General features: G+C 45.5%; 1 protein-coding gene across 2 annotated transcripts in view; it reads left to right on the plus strand.

Moving 5' to 3' along the window:
* ADAMTS12 (ADAM metallopeptidase with thrombospondin type 1 motif 12) overlaps positions 1-12,977 on the plus strand; it is a 107,744-nt gene that overhangs the window by 29,899 nt on the left and 64,868 nt on the right. For both annotated transcript variants that reach the window (XM_077936435.1, XM_028748247.2), the window contains exon 3: positions 1,494-1,665. In XM_077936435.1, the coding sequence (XP_077792561.1) occupies positions 1,494-1,665 (172 nt within the window). The remainder of the gene's footprint in view (positions 1-1,493; positions 1,666-12,977) is intronic.

Here is a 12,977-nt window from a genome sequence, read left to right on the forward strand (position 1 = left end):
TGTGACTCATCCTAGCCTAGGAATGGTTGATAAGATTGGAAGAACTGCAATTGTTGGTTTTTTAGATCTTGCAAATAGGGGTAAAAAAGGTGAAATTCATGAGATAAAATCTAGGGGCAGGGAGGTAAAACTAGTTATGATTCAACATAAATGACATAAGAAACAGTTCACACATGGTGTTTTAATTGCTGTTGGTTCAGTGTATTTGGTCCATCTTGACATCTGTCAGTGGTATGTTAGAATTGCTTCAGACGTCAAAAAGCTGCTGTTTTTGTAAAAAAAAATTCCACCTTTTGTTCTTACTTTGCCTTCACACCAAATACGTCTTTCTGGAGGTGGTGTGCAACATTTTGACTGAATGGTGAATGATTCAGGCAGTAAAAGGGTAATTAACAAGGCAGCTCAGCACTAATACACCATAATGTATTGGGGTTAGCACAGATCTTTTGGTCTACACTGCTATCAACCCCAACTAGCATGCTAAATGGTTAAGGGTGATTGGAGTGATAGTTCATTACACTGGCTACCCCAGCCATAAAGGGTATGGAAAATAATATGTGTTACCGTATATCCTTGCTAAATGGGATGCTGGTGGCACTGTGGGTAAAACCTCAGCGCCTAGGACTTGCCGATCGCATGGTCGGCGGTTCAAATCCCCGCGGCGAGGTGCGCTCCCGTTGCTCGGTCCCAGCGCCTGCCAACCTAGCAGTTCGAAAGCACCCTCGGGTGCAAGTAGATAAATAGGGACCGCTTACCAGCGGGAAGGTAAACGGTGTTTCCGTGTGCGGCTCTGGCTCGCCAGAGTAGCTTCGTCATGCTGGCCACGTGACCCGGAAGTGTCTGCGGACAGCGCTAGCTCTCGGCCTATAGAGTGAGATGAGCGCACAACCCTAGAGTCTGGCAAGACTGGCCCGTACGGGCAGGGGTACCTTTACCTTTTATCCTTGCTAAAAGGGTAAACTATCGCACAGGTACACTCCAACTTAGATTTGCAATGAAGTGCAATATTTATATGAGAATACAGCCCCAAAGAGTGAACATCAGAAATCCTGCTAATCCGCCTAGAGCCAAGATGGAAGTTCCTTTTTGTTCACAGAATAACCTCTTTGTCCAAAAGTGGGGGCTTGAGCAGGGGCTCACCTCCTTACTCACCTTTTTCACTGATGACGCTATGTGTTTTGGGGCAGAGGGGGCCGTGTCGCCACACCCCTCAGAAACTCTTGCCAGTTGCTAGGCAACTTTTTTTGTTTTAACCCAAGTGAAGTTTGCTCCACAAGGTCAGGTTATGCTTTCTCCTCTGTCTAGTTGCCAAAATTCCCACCCACCTTTCCGTGTGAAACAAAAGGTGGAAAAATCAAGAGAGACTCGCAAAACACAGTATTGTATTTTCACATCGTTGGGAACTTTCGGTGAAGGGTGGATAATAAATACTGTTATGTAATGGTTCTATGTATTCTCTCTCTCTTTCTTTCTTTCTCTCTCTCCCTTCTCAGGCTGGATACTTCCAGCTGCCTGATGGAGATTACTTCATTGAACCGGTGAAGAAATATCAGTCAGCAGAAGGCCCTTACGCCCATATAGTCTACAGGGCAAATGTCTTTCAGAAAGCTTTGCGGAAACGACGAGGCACCTTTTTGAAGGAGGAACAGACTTGTGGAGTGAATGGTACACATTCAAATCTTTTTATTTTAATGCCTTTTCATTCAATAACCCAATCCCAAATATCTTATCTGGAGATAAACTTGTCCCCATGGCTGTTTCATGAAGCATCCGGCAAAAATACTCTAAAAATCTGGACTATTTTGAAACCAGTCATAGTTTCCCTCAGAGAATCCTGGGGGTGATAGTTTGGCAACAGTTGTGAGGAGTCAGAGTTCAGTTTTATGCAACTTTGACAGTTAAGGAGGTTTTAGATTAGTTAGTGTAGATCAGGACTGGGGACCCTGTGGCCTTCCTGATTGGGGGGGGGGGACTCCAGTTCCCATCAGCCCCTGCCCAGAATGGCCAGTGTTCAGAAATTATGGAAGTTGTCATCCCATCCCTTATATAGATATGCCAGAAGTGATAGGAGGAGTGCCTGAAAGAAAGTCACTAAGCACAACAGGTTTCTTCCTATGGGTTTGTCCCACATTCTGTGGTATAGTGGGGCAGTGGGGCAAATGGACTAGAGACTAGGAACATCAGGGTAATTGAAAGTCCGTGGCAAGTGAGTGAGATGATAGTAAGGCTTTTGTGCTTGCTTGTAACAGATTAGCATATGAAAAGTCAGAGAATGTGGGGGGAAATTATGCAAGGCTAGGTACTTCTTTCCTTTTCTTTGATGAGGTTCCCACACTAGCCCTTTAAATGAAAACACTTCATTGCAATGCTGTTCACGTTTCTAATTCAAGGTGAAAGGTGGCTTTTTAACTGCCTGAAGATCTTTCGCTAATGCTCAGTATTTTCTACAAGTTGTTCCTATTGTGTCAGAACTAAGGGCCGTTGAGTTGAATGGAGTTTACTCCCAGGAAACTATGCACAGGATTGCAGTCATGCTGATCCTAATAAGCTGGATATTAAGCTACTTACTGCTGCTCTTCGGTGTGCCTGTATAGGGCTTGGCTACGGGAGCTGTCACAATATGCTCCTGCACTTCAAAGCATGCAGAACCCCTGGATTGTAGGCCAAACAGGACCACAGTTAGATTGGCCCTCAGGGTCCCCTCCTGCCCATGCGCTCCTTGGTGGGGAACAGCAGAAGGGGAAGGGCTTTGATGCCCTGCAAAGCATAGGTGACTTTAGGCCAGCCACTGTTTCTCAGCCTGACCTACCTCACAAGGTTGTGAGGATCAAATGGGAAGAAGGAAAACCAAGTACACTGTATTGAGCGCCTTGGAATAAAGGTGGGATATAAATGAAAAATAAATAAAGGCAGCTCTTACCTTTGTAAGAGGATCAAATGTGTTCCTTGAAAATATTTAAGAAGCTCTGATGCATCTTGCAGTTGCATATACAGTGGTACTTCGGGTTAAGTACTTAATTCGTTCCGGAGGTCCGACTTAACCTGAAACTGTTCTTAACCTGAAGCACCACTTTAGCTAATTGGGTCTCCCACTGCTGCCGCACCTCCGAAGCACTATTTCTGGGTTAGTGGAGTCTGTAACCTGAAGAGTATGTAACCTGAGGTACCACTGTATGCCATTTTCAGGATGCCATCACATTTTGAAGTTTGAGGGTTTTGGATAGTCACCTGCAGTTGAGGGTGCATATTGAACTTCTGTTTACTGTCGGGGCTCTTTTTTTGCAAGGTTACTGAGTCCTCCCTCCCTACCTTTGCACAATCTGAACAAGTAAAGGGTATTTCAGAGTTGTCGTTGCTTTATAAACTCTACGGCACTTTGTGACACACAAATGGAGTTACTGAAAATTAGATCTCTGCCTCTGTCTCCATGTGTCCGGGATTGTGTGTCTCTGCTTATGTCAAGGGGGTGTTGTGTGATTGTATGTGGTTCTGGTCCCACCCAACAATGCTTTCTACTGTAGTAATGGCTGTCAGCAGTGTCAAAAAGGTTCCCCAACCCTGCATGATACCATTGTGGGCTATGCCGTTTGTGCTCTGGATAAATATCAACAGAATCGTAATCACCTGCTGTGGGGTTCCAGACATTCTGAATTAAAATTCAGGGAATTCCAAGCATACTGAATTAGCATGCCTGATGTGCCCCAAATCCTCTCCCTGGAAATGATTTAAGAAAGGGGTAGGTCTGTATGCAAGCTAAAGAAAAAACAGGAGGTGATCATGCATGAGAAGATATTCTTTCTTTTTCTAAAATAACTGGAGAAAAACAATAACAAGCATGCATAAAGCAATGTCTGAAACACTAGAGTTTTTCTGTGCAGAATGGGCTCGGCAGCTCACGAACCATTGACTTTTGATGTCCTTTTGCTCACATTCTGTAAAGTTCATCTTGCATTTCCTGAGATAATTATCTAGTTTTCGTGGTTACCGGGGCCTGCTTTGAATGGACATTTTCAGAATTGCTGAAGCATAGGAAATGAGATTCACAAAAAGTCACCTAAATTATTATAATTTTTTAAAAAAAAACCAAAACTCCTGTGTGATTTCATTAGAATATGCTAGGCTGTGGTTTGCTTTCTCCCCTGCTCATGAAAATGATATGAGAAATTGAGTCAGTTACTTGAAAGCTAAATGCCCAAGTGGCACAAATATGCCTACCGATTAAGAAATATTGAATTGTGTTAAATGTGTGCTCCACACAGCAATCTCTCTCTTTTTAGCTAGGATCTCCAGAGAGTGAGCCAGACTGAGACCACGATGGGTGTGTGAATGTGGAGTGTGTGCACCAGCCTTTCCCTCCTGCACCAGAAAGTGTCCCTGAAGGGAGCCGTAAATGCCACCTTGAGCTCCTTGGAGAAAAAGCTGAGATACCTCAGTTGGTTAGAGCATGATGCTGACAACGTCACGGTTGCAGGTTTGATCCCCGTAAGGGACAGTTGCATATTCCTGCATTGCAGGGGGTTGGACTTGATGATCCTCAGGGTCCCTTCCAACTCTCTGAGATTCCATGAGATAAGTACAACAAATCAAGAGTAATTAAATCATATGATTCCAAGTACACCCATGGGGCCGGCCCCAAAAGTCTGGTGACCCCTGTATATTTAAACCAGACTTTAAGTAGGACATGTGGCCACCCGCTATCAAAGGAAGACAGAGCAGAAGTATTGAAGAGGCATCCCAGTTGCTTCCCATAACAAGGATGGCAGGAGCATTCCTGTTGTGTATCCAGTCATCTGTGGCACCATCCATGGTGTGGTGCGTTTCTGGAGAGTTTGGAGCTCTGTTCCGGCATATTTGTGGTATGGTTTAAGCTAGGCAGCGGTTCTCAACGTGTGGGTCCCCAGATGTTGTTGGACTACAACTCCCATCATCCCTGAGCTCTGGCCTTGCTAGCTAGGGGTGATGGGAGTTGTAGTTCAACAACATCTGGGGACCCACAGGTTGAGAAAGGCTGAGCTAGAGGCTCTTCTGTTTTCTGCCCCGCTCCCATCCTACCATGCTTGAATTCATAGCACAAAACTCAGCCACAACCTTAAAAACTTGGCTGGGGAAAGTAGAAGAGTGGTATGCACAGTTCAACACGCTGGATATTTTCTGTGCCGTTAGGCTATTATGCTCCTGTATTTGAGGTCATTTATTCAAATGCAGGCACTCTGTCATTGAAGAAGGGAAAATCACAAAGCTGCAGTCACCCTTGTGTGTGAAAATGAGTAGTTTACACAAACTATTAAAAAGAGGTTATTATCATCGAGAAGCATTCTTCATGTGTTAAGTGGGCTGATTCATATTGGCGTGATTCAAACCTACCCTCCATCAGAAATGAGTTGTCTACACAAATTACTACTAGGCCTACACAATGTAGGAAGAGCAACGACATGCCCTTTGCCGAGTGCTTAGGTAAGGCAAAGTGTCAAAATTCTGGGTTTTCTGGTTCATTCCGTATTATGGTGTCTAGAACCATTATGCAATTTCTTTTTTAATGGGGAAGTGAATGAAGAGTTCAGGTATAGAGCTTGAAGCCAGCAGAAGTTATCTTTGTGGTTTGTTTGTTTTTGTTAATGATGGAGATGTGCAAAACCGAACCATGAAACTTGTGAATCTCAGGCCTCTTAAATGTCCCAGATTATCTAGCAGGGAGGTCTGTTACACAAATGAATTCAAAGGCAGAAAATTCACCAGCATCACTTGCAGGTTAAAAATTGTCTCCATCCTCACCCTCTGCCCCTGCACAGTCCTCTGTTGTCTCTTCACTCAGTATACCGTAGGTTGCTCAACCTTGAAATTCAAATCTCCTGGTATCTTGGTGAGAGGGAAGGCTTGGAGTGCACAGACCCCATGATCCCCACTTAATGGCTCAGCAGTCTGCTGGTCAGTCAAGGCAGGAGAGAGCTCTTGATCTACATGCAGGCGCTGCGTTCACACTTGAGTGGTTCATGCCCTATGCATTTACACAGTTCTGAAAGTGCTTAGCTTTCCAGGGTGTACCTCATTGATGGAGTGGGGGTGTCTGAGATGATCTCAGGGTCCAGGTAGGATCACATGACCTTTACCTCCCTGCTTCCTCCCTCTGTCTTGAGCACCTCAATGTCAGGAACATGGCCAGGGGATGAGTTAGACTCAGAGACTGAACTAAGTGAACAAGGGTCTGACTTTGCAGATGAGAACTGGCTGACAGAATTGAGAGAGGGCAGTTCGACCCCCCTTCCCTGGGAAGACTCTATTAGCTCTCAAGAAGAGGAGGAGTTGGAAGGCAGCCAGAGCATTGCTAGGCAACCAGCAGATAAGAAGAGGTCTGAGTCTGTGTCAAGTCAGTGGGGAGTAGCGGGGAGGTCAGCCTCTCAGTCCCCATTCTAGGTGTTTGGATAAAATCAGAAGGCAGCGGAAGGGCAAGAGGGGAAAGGCGGGAGTCTGGTGTCCTTCCTGCTGTGGGAAAGGCAAAACTTCAGACAGACCAACAGACGTAAATGCGAGCAGGTGAGAAGCCGGGTTCTGGATGTGTCTTTTTGTAAATAAACATACATAAAATTGCCGGAGAGTCATGAATTCTTATTGAGGCTTGCTTGCCTGCCAAAGATCATTACACTCAATCTCAAAAGATAAAGTGGCACAGTAGAGAAGGAGTGCAGCTCTATGACATTTCCAACCATACAAGCAAGAGCAATGATGTCATCTGCTGGATTGAGGCTGTCGGGTGTAATTGTGAGAAATAAGCAAAGAGCTGTCAGAGAATGGGGAAAACAATCAAGCCACAATCCTCCTCTTTAATAGAGGTTCCTGTTCCATGTTTGCAGTTTAAATGGTTACACTGCTCTGCAAGATGGTTTGGAATTCTAATGGAAAGGCAAAGGTTGTTCAGGGGTGTAGCATGGGGGGGGGGGCTGCCAGAGAGGCCATTGGACCAGGCGCAGATTTTTGAGGGGGCGCTCCTCTCCCGGGCCTTGAAGGAACCAAAGTCTGTGGAGATGAGCTCTGGGTTGGGCTCATAGGCTTAGCTATTACACCACCACATATCTTCAACCAGGTTTGAAACAGATTTACATTTGTAGTGCAGATACCTCACACCCTCTCACAAATGAGGACAGCAGTCCACACACCCCACCATCCTAGGCCTAGGGGGCTCAGAGGACCCACTGCAAATCCTGCCTCCGATTTATGAAATACTTTCTTGTTATTTTCCTCCTTGTACGTGATCTAATAAAAACCCCTCTTCATCCAAGTTGTCCTGAAATTGGCATTGAGCCAAATCTGCAGCAGACAGGACACGCAATTCTCTTTTCAAATCATTTCCACCCTCCCCTAGCTAAGACTCCCCAGCTCCTTTGGGTCAAATTCCTTCTGAATTAGTCATGGACAGAATTAGTGAAGGACAGCTGTTTCACCCTAATTGCCTGGGGAAATGGAAGTTTTGTCACTCACTGTAGTTGGGCTCCACTTCCTTCTTTTTTTAAAAAAAATCTCTTGCCAAGATTAACATTAAAAATGGCAAACTGGTCTGCCGAGTCTCACTTGGAAAGAAAAGAGATGATCATCATCTGTAAGGAGGATAATCAGTAACTGTATATCTTTATCCCAGTCCAAATTTTCGGGAATGTTTGCAGAAACCTTTTCACTCAACAGGAATGGGGTCAAGTCCCAGAGCTCTACAACCAGTGGTGAAGTGATCTGGGGTCAAAGACCTTTGACTGTTTCTGCAGCAGGGTCCCTGCAGGGCCCCTGCCTCCACTGTCTTAGAGTTGCTCAATCAGCATGAAAGGGAAAACATGCTTAGCCGAAGCTAAGCATGTCGGAAAACTGAAACACATTTACGTTTCAAGCGAATGGTGTGAAAGTTCTGTTATGTACGATGGAGTGTCATGGGAACTTCATGGAAAACACAACTTAGTCACTCCAAAATAATATATTTGCCCATATATTTGTAGCTCTTGCTGAAAGGAAGCACATCCATTAATTGCACAATCTATCCCTTATTATCGGGACGCGGATGGCGCTGTGGGTTAAACCACAGAGCCTAGGACTTGCCGATCAGAAGGTCAGTAGTTTGAATCCCCGCGATGGGGTGAGCTCCCGTTGCTCGGTCCCTGCTCCTGCCAACCTAGCAGTTCGAAAGCACATAAAAGTGCAAGTAGATAAATAGGTACCGCTCCAGCGGGAAGGTAAATGGCGTTTCCATGCGCTGCTCTGGTTCACCAGAAGCAGCTTAGTCATGCTGGCCACATGACCCGGAAGCTATACGCTGGTTCCCTCAGCCAATAAAGCGAGATGAGCGCCGCAACCCCAGAGTCGGTCACGACTGGACCTAATGGTCAGGGGCCCCTTTACCTTCACCTTATCCCTTATTATCACATGATCGTACAATGATAAGGTTATTGTATCATCTTAGAAGGGGCATGGCGGTGACTATCAGGCAGAATGCCACTCACTTTGGCATCTGGTCCCTGGAAGGTTGCCCAGAAGGGAACCTGGCCCTCAGGCTGAAATAGGTTCCCCTCTCCTGCCCTAGAGTATCAATACATCAACATCCATATTTCTTAAATTTCTGATAGATGAAGCACATTGTTTGGGGAGGTTATCCCATGTGCTACTGCAGGAGCTTCTGTGCTCAGAGCAGCGTCGGGGTTGAGCGATTGGCCGCACCCTGAAGTGAGTCAGGGGCTGAGAACCAGAAGCTGGGGGGACAAGTCAGCAGTCGAGCACTCAAAGGGCCAAGGCAGGAGCAAGGAACAACCAGGGATAAAGGATGAACCAAGAGAAAGTGTTCAGGAGTAAGCCGGGAGTCCCAAAAATTCTTTAGGAAAAGGTGCTAGGCGTGTTGTTGTTGTTGTTTAGTCATTTAGTCATGTCCGACTCTTCGTGACCCCATGGACGCCAGGCACTCCTGTCTTCCACTGCCTCCCGCAGTTTGGTCAAACTCATGTTTGTAGCTTCGAGAACACTGTCCAACCATCTCGTCCTCTGTCATCCCCTTCTCCTTGTGCCCTCCATCTTTCCCAACATCAGGGTCTTTTCCAGGGAGTCTTCTCTTCTCATGAGGTGGCCAAAGTACTGGAGCCTCAGCTTCAGGATCTGTCCTTCCAGTGAGCACTCAGGGCTGATTTCCTTCAGAATGGATAGGTGTGATCTTCTTGCAGTCCATGGGACTCTCAAGAGTCTCCTCCAGCACCATAATTCAAAAGCATCAATTCTTCGGCGATCAGCCTTCTTTATGGTCCAGCTCTCACCTCCATACATCACTACTGGGATGGGGGATCCCAAAACCAGTGGGCATGCAATGCTGGCTTTTTTAGGTAGCATGGATGTGTGGGGTGTGATGATCTCTTATTTGAATGTCTGGTATGTGCAAGGGTTCGTTTCAGGCATAGAAACACATTGTATGAGTCTGTTACCATGATGCTGTTCCCTCTGCACATGTTCAATCTATCCAAATCATGTCTGCAACGAGCTAAGGAACCCAAAGGTTTCCCCCCCCCCCCACTCTAGGCAGTGGGAGAAGGTGTTGTGCGAGTCGTTAAAAAGGAACCTGATTACAGGTCTCTGGGAAATTAATGAGTGTACACTTCACAATATTTTCTACTCCATTCGGTCATCACCACCATCATTATCACATTGTGAGAAGAAAGCAGGATGTTCCTTGAAATTAAGAAGATGATAGCATGTTGGAAATTAGAAGTGCCAGCATTCGGGATGCATTTTCATCATCGCTGTTTTCTTTGCAAGATTACGAGTTTGATTAGCTGCGCAGAAGCTCTGTCATCTTCATGAAAATTGTTACAATAAGCATATGAGTCCCCTATACAATTTCAGCTTTCGCTGGAACAATATTGAAACGACTTTAATTATTCTTCCTTGCAAGTATTATCTTTCCCCATCGTTTCTCCCTTACTGTTTGAAAGTCAGAAAAAATGGCAAAAGAAAAGTCTCTGTATAAGACAGCGTTCTGTGGTGTGTGGGTATGTGTGTGGGTGTTGTTGTTGCAAAGCTCACACACTTAAGGCAGCCAGGTGTGACAGACACTGCTTGATACTCCTGTTGCAGTGAGTGAAATATTTGCCACAAACTCATGTCACATCCACACCATACATCCAAATCACTCTTACACCACTTTAACCACCCTGGAGAATGCTGGGAATTGTAGTTTGTTTAAGGTGCTGGGAACTGTGGACTTGTGATGTCAGCACCCTTAACAAACTTCAGTTCCCAGCATTCCTTGGGGGAAGCCATGACTCTTAAAGTGGTATAAGAGTGCTTTCAAAGAGTCATAGAGTTGGAAGGGACCCCCAAAGGTTTTGTAGTCCAACCACCTGCAATGCAGGAATCTCAAGCATCCATGACAGATGGATTTGATATCCCGCTTTATCACTACCCGAAGGAGTCTCAAAGCAGCTAACATTCTCCTTTCCCTTCCTCCCCCACAACAAACACTCTGTGAGGTGAGTGGGGCTGAGAGACTTCAAAGAAGTATGACTAGCCAAGGGTCACCCAGCAGCTGCATGTGGAGGAGCGGGGAAGCGAACCCGGTTCACCAGATTACGAGTCTACCGCTCTTAACCACTACACCACACGGGCCATCCAACCTCTGCTTAAAAACCTCCAAGGAAGGAGAACCCACAACCTCCTGAGGGAGCCCGTTCCATTGTCTAACAGCTCTTACTGACAGAAAGTTATTCCTGAATCCATTGGTCCAGGTCCTAGCCTCTGGAGTAGGAGAAAACAAGCTTGCTCCATCTTCCATGAGACAACCCTTGAGATATTTGAAGATAGCTATCTTAGCTCCTCTCAGTGACCTCTTTTCCAGGCTAAACATACCCACCTCCCTCAACCGTATCTCATAAGGCTTGGTTTCCAGACCCTTGATCATTTTGGTTGCCCTCCTCTGCACACATACCAGCTTGTCAACATCCTCAGATTTCTCTGGAGGTTTTAGAACTTGTTTTGGTTTCATGGTATCACTCTACTGGATTTTGTTAGGTTTATAGCTGTTGTTTCTGTGCTTTTATCTTTTTTAAAAGCTCTTTATAATAATTGTACGATTGATGGTACAGCACCCTGGAACTTTCATACTGAAGGGCAGATTGTAAGTGATCGTAATAATCATTATTATTATATCACATCATGCTGGCTTATATAAAAGAACTCTGCAGAATGGTTTGCATAATAACACAGGAGGAGGGGAATGGAGAAGCTAGTTAAATAACCATTTTGCTTCCCTAAAAGATACATTACTTTACTGGAGGCAATATGTCTCTGAATTCCAGTTGCTGGGAATCATGAGTTCTGTTGTTCTTAGGTTCTTAGCTTTTGGGCTTTCCATAGACATGTACTTAGCCACTGTAAGAACAGCATGCTGAATGTTCCCTCTGCATGAAATATATATTTAACTTTGTGGTGTTTTGCCTTCAATATATTCTTCCAACCTTACCTTGCTCACTGGCCATTCCACGCTTTACAGCTGTGCCTATGTTCCTGATATATCAGAGCAAAAGATAAGCGGTTTGCTAAACCATATGTATGTGTGTATCGTAAATGTCTCAGCAGGCGCCGTTTTCCATTTTAAACTCCCTTTCAGCACCACCTGACTGCAGGAATGAAATGGAATGTGCTTCTGCTACTATGATACTAAAAATATTAGGCCAGATTCAACTAACGTATTGCACACTACCAGAAGTCAGAGCAATGGGACGCCCCCCTACACAAGGGCAACTGTAAACTCCTGCAGAAATGAAGGAAGAGGGAAACTAATGAAGTTATCCATAGAGCTGCAGGGATTACTTTTGTAGATGAGTACATTACAAATTGGGACGCAGGTGGCGCTTTGGTCTAAACCACTGAGCCTAGGGCTTGCCGATCGGAAGGTCGGCGGTTCAAATCCCTGCGACGGGGTGAGCTCCTGTTGATCAGTCCCAGCTCATGCCAACCTAGCAGTTCGAAAGCACGTCAAGTGCAAGTAGATAAATAGGTACCACTCCGGTGGGAAGGTAAACGGCATTTCCGTGCGCTGCTCTGGTTTGCCAGAAGCAGCTTAGTCATGCTGGCCACATGACCCAGAAGCTGTCTGTGGACAAACACCAGCTCTCTTGGCCAGTAAAGCGAGATGAGCGCCGCAACCCAAGTCGTCCGCGACTGGACTTAACGGTCAGCGGTCCCTTTACCTTTACCTTTTACATTACAAAAAGGGCTTCTTTTCTGCAGCAGCTGAAGAGACAGTCATTCCAGAATCCTGTTCCAAAAGGGGGAGGGAAATGAGCCAGTGACCGCTCTCTCCCATCTGTTGTTATCTCTGCACCAAAGTCCAGTGATTCAGCTTTGTTCCATATGTTGCACACATGGCATTGTATCCCAAGACAGGGGCACTTCTGCCCACTGGTTTTCTCTTCCAAACTGGTTTCCAGAATAACATTTCAGGTTTCAGAGGAGATGGTTGCACACTCTCTGAGGCTGCCTTGAATACAGCTATGCCCTGTTCGCTTATAAAGTTGCCTAGTGTTGTGTTCGCCACACTAGGCTGCTCAACACTTCAAGAGTTTTCCTTCCCAAATGTCTTCTGTCGGCGATGTGTCTACATGGCAGTGCTGCCGTTTTGTATGTATGTGTGCTTGCTTCTTTGTTTTAAAGCCCAGATTTGGAACCATGGAAGCGTTTTAGGAAGTGGACTGCAAGCTATGAAAAGCCTCATCAATTTTGTCAGGCTACACAGAGATAAATTCATGCACGCTGTGATTACAATGGGACAAGGAGAAAAGGCACCAAATGTTGCAGTGCTGGCAGGATCCCAACCTTTCCATCCCTTCCTTCCCCTGGTTTGCTGTGTCCTCGCCCCCCACCACGAATAGCCAGTCAGTAATCTCTGACCCCTTTGTCTTCCTCCATTTGTTTGTTTGTTTATTGTTTGTTTTTTTAAATAATTTTTATTAATTTTCCAATAC

Source organism: Podarcis muralis, chromosome 11 (assembly GCF_964188315.1).
Source record: "Podarcis muralis chromosome 11, rPodMur119.hap1.1, whole genome shotgun sequence".
NCBI lineage: Eukaryota > Metazoa > Chordata > Lepidosauria > Squamata > Lacertidae > Podarcis > Podarcis muralis.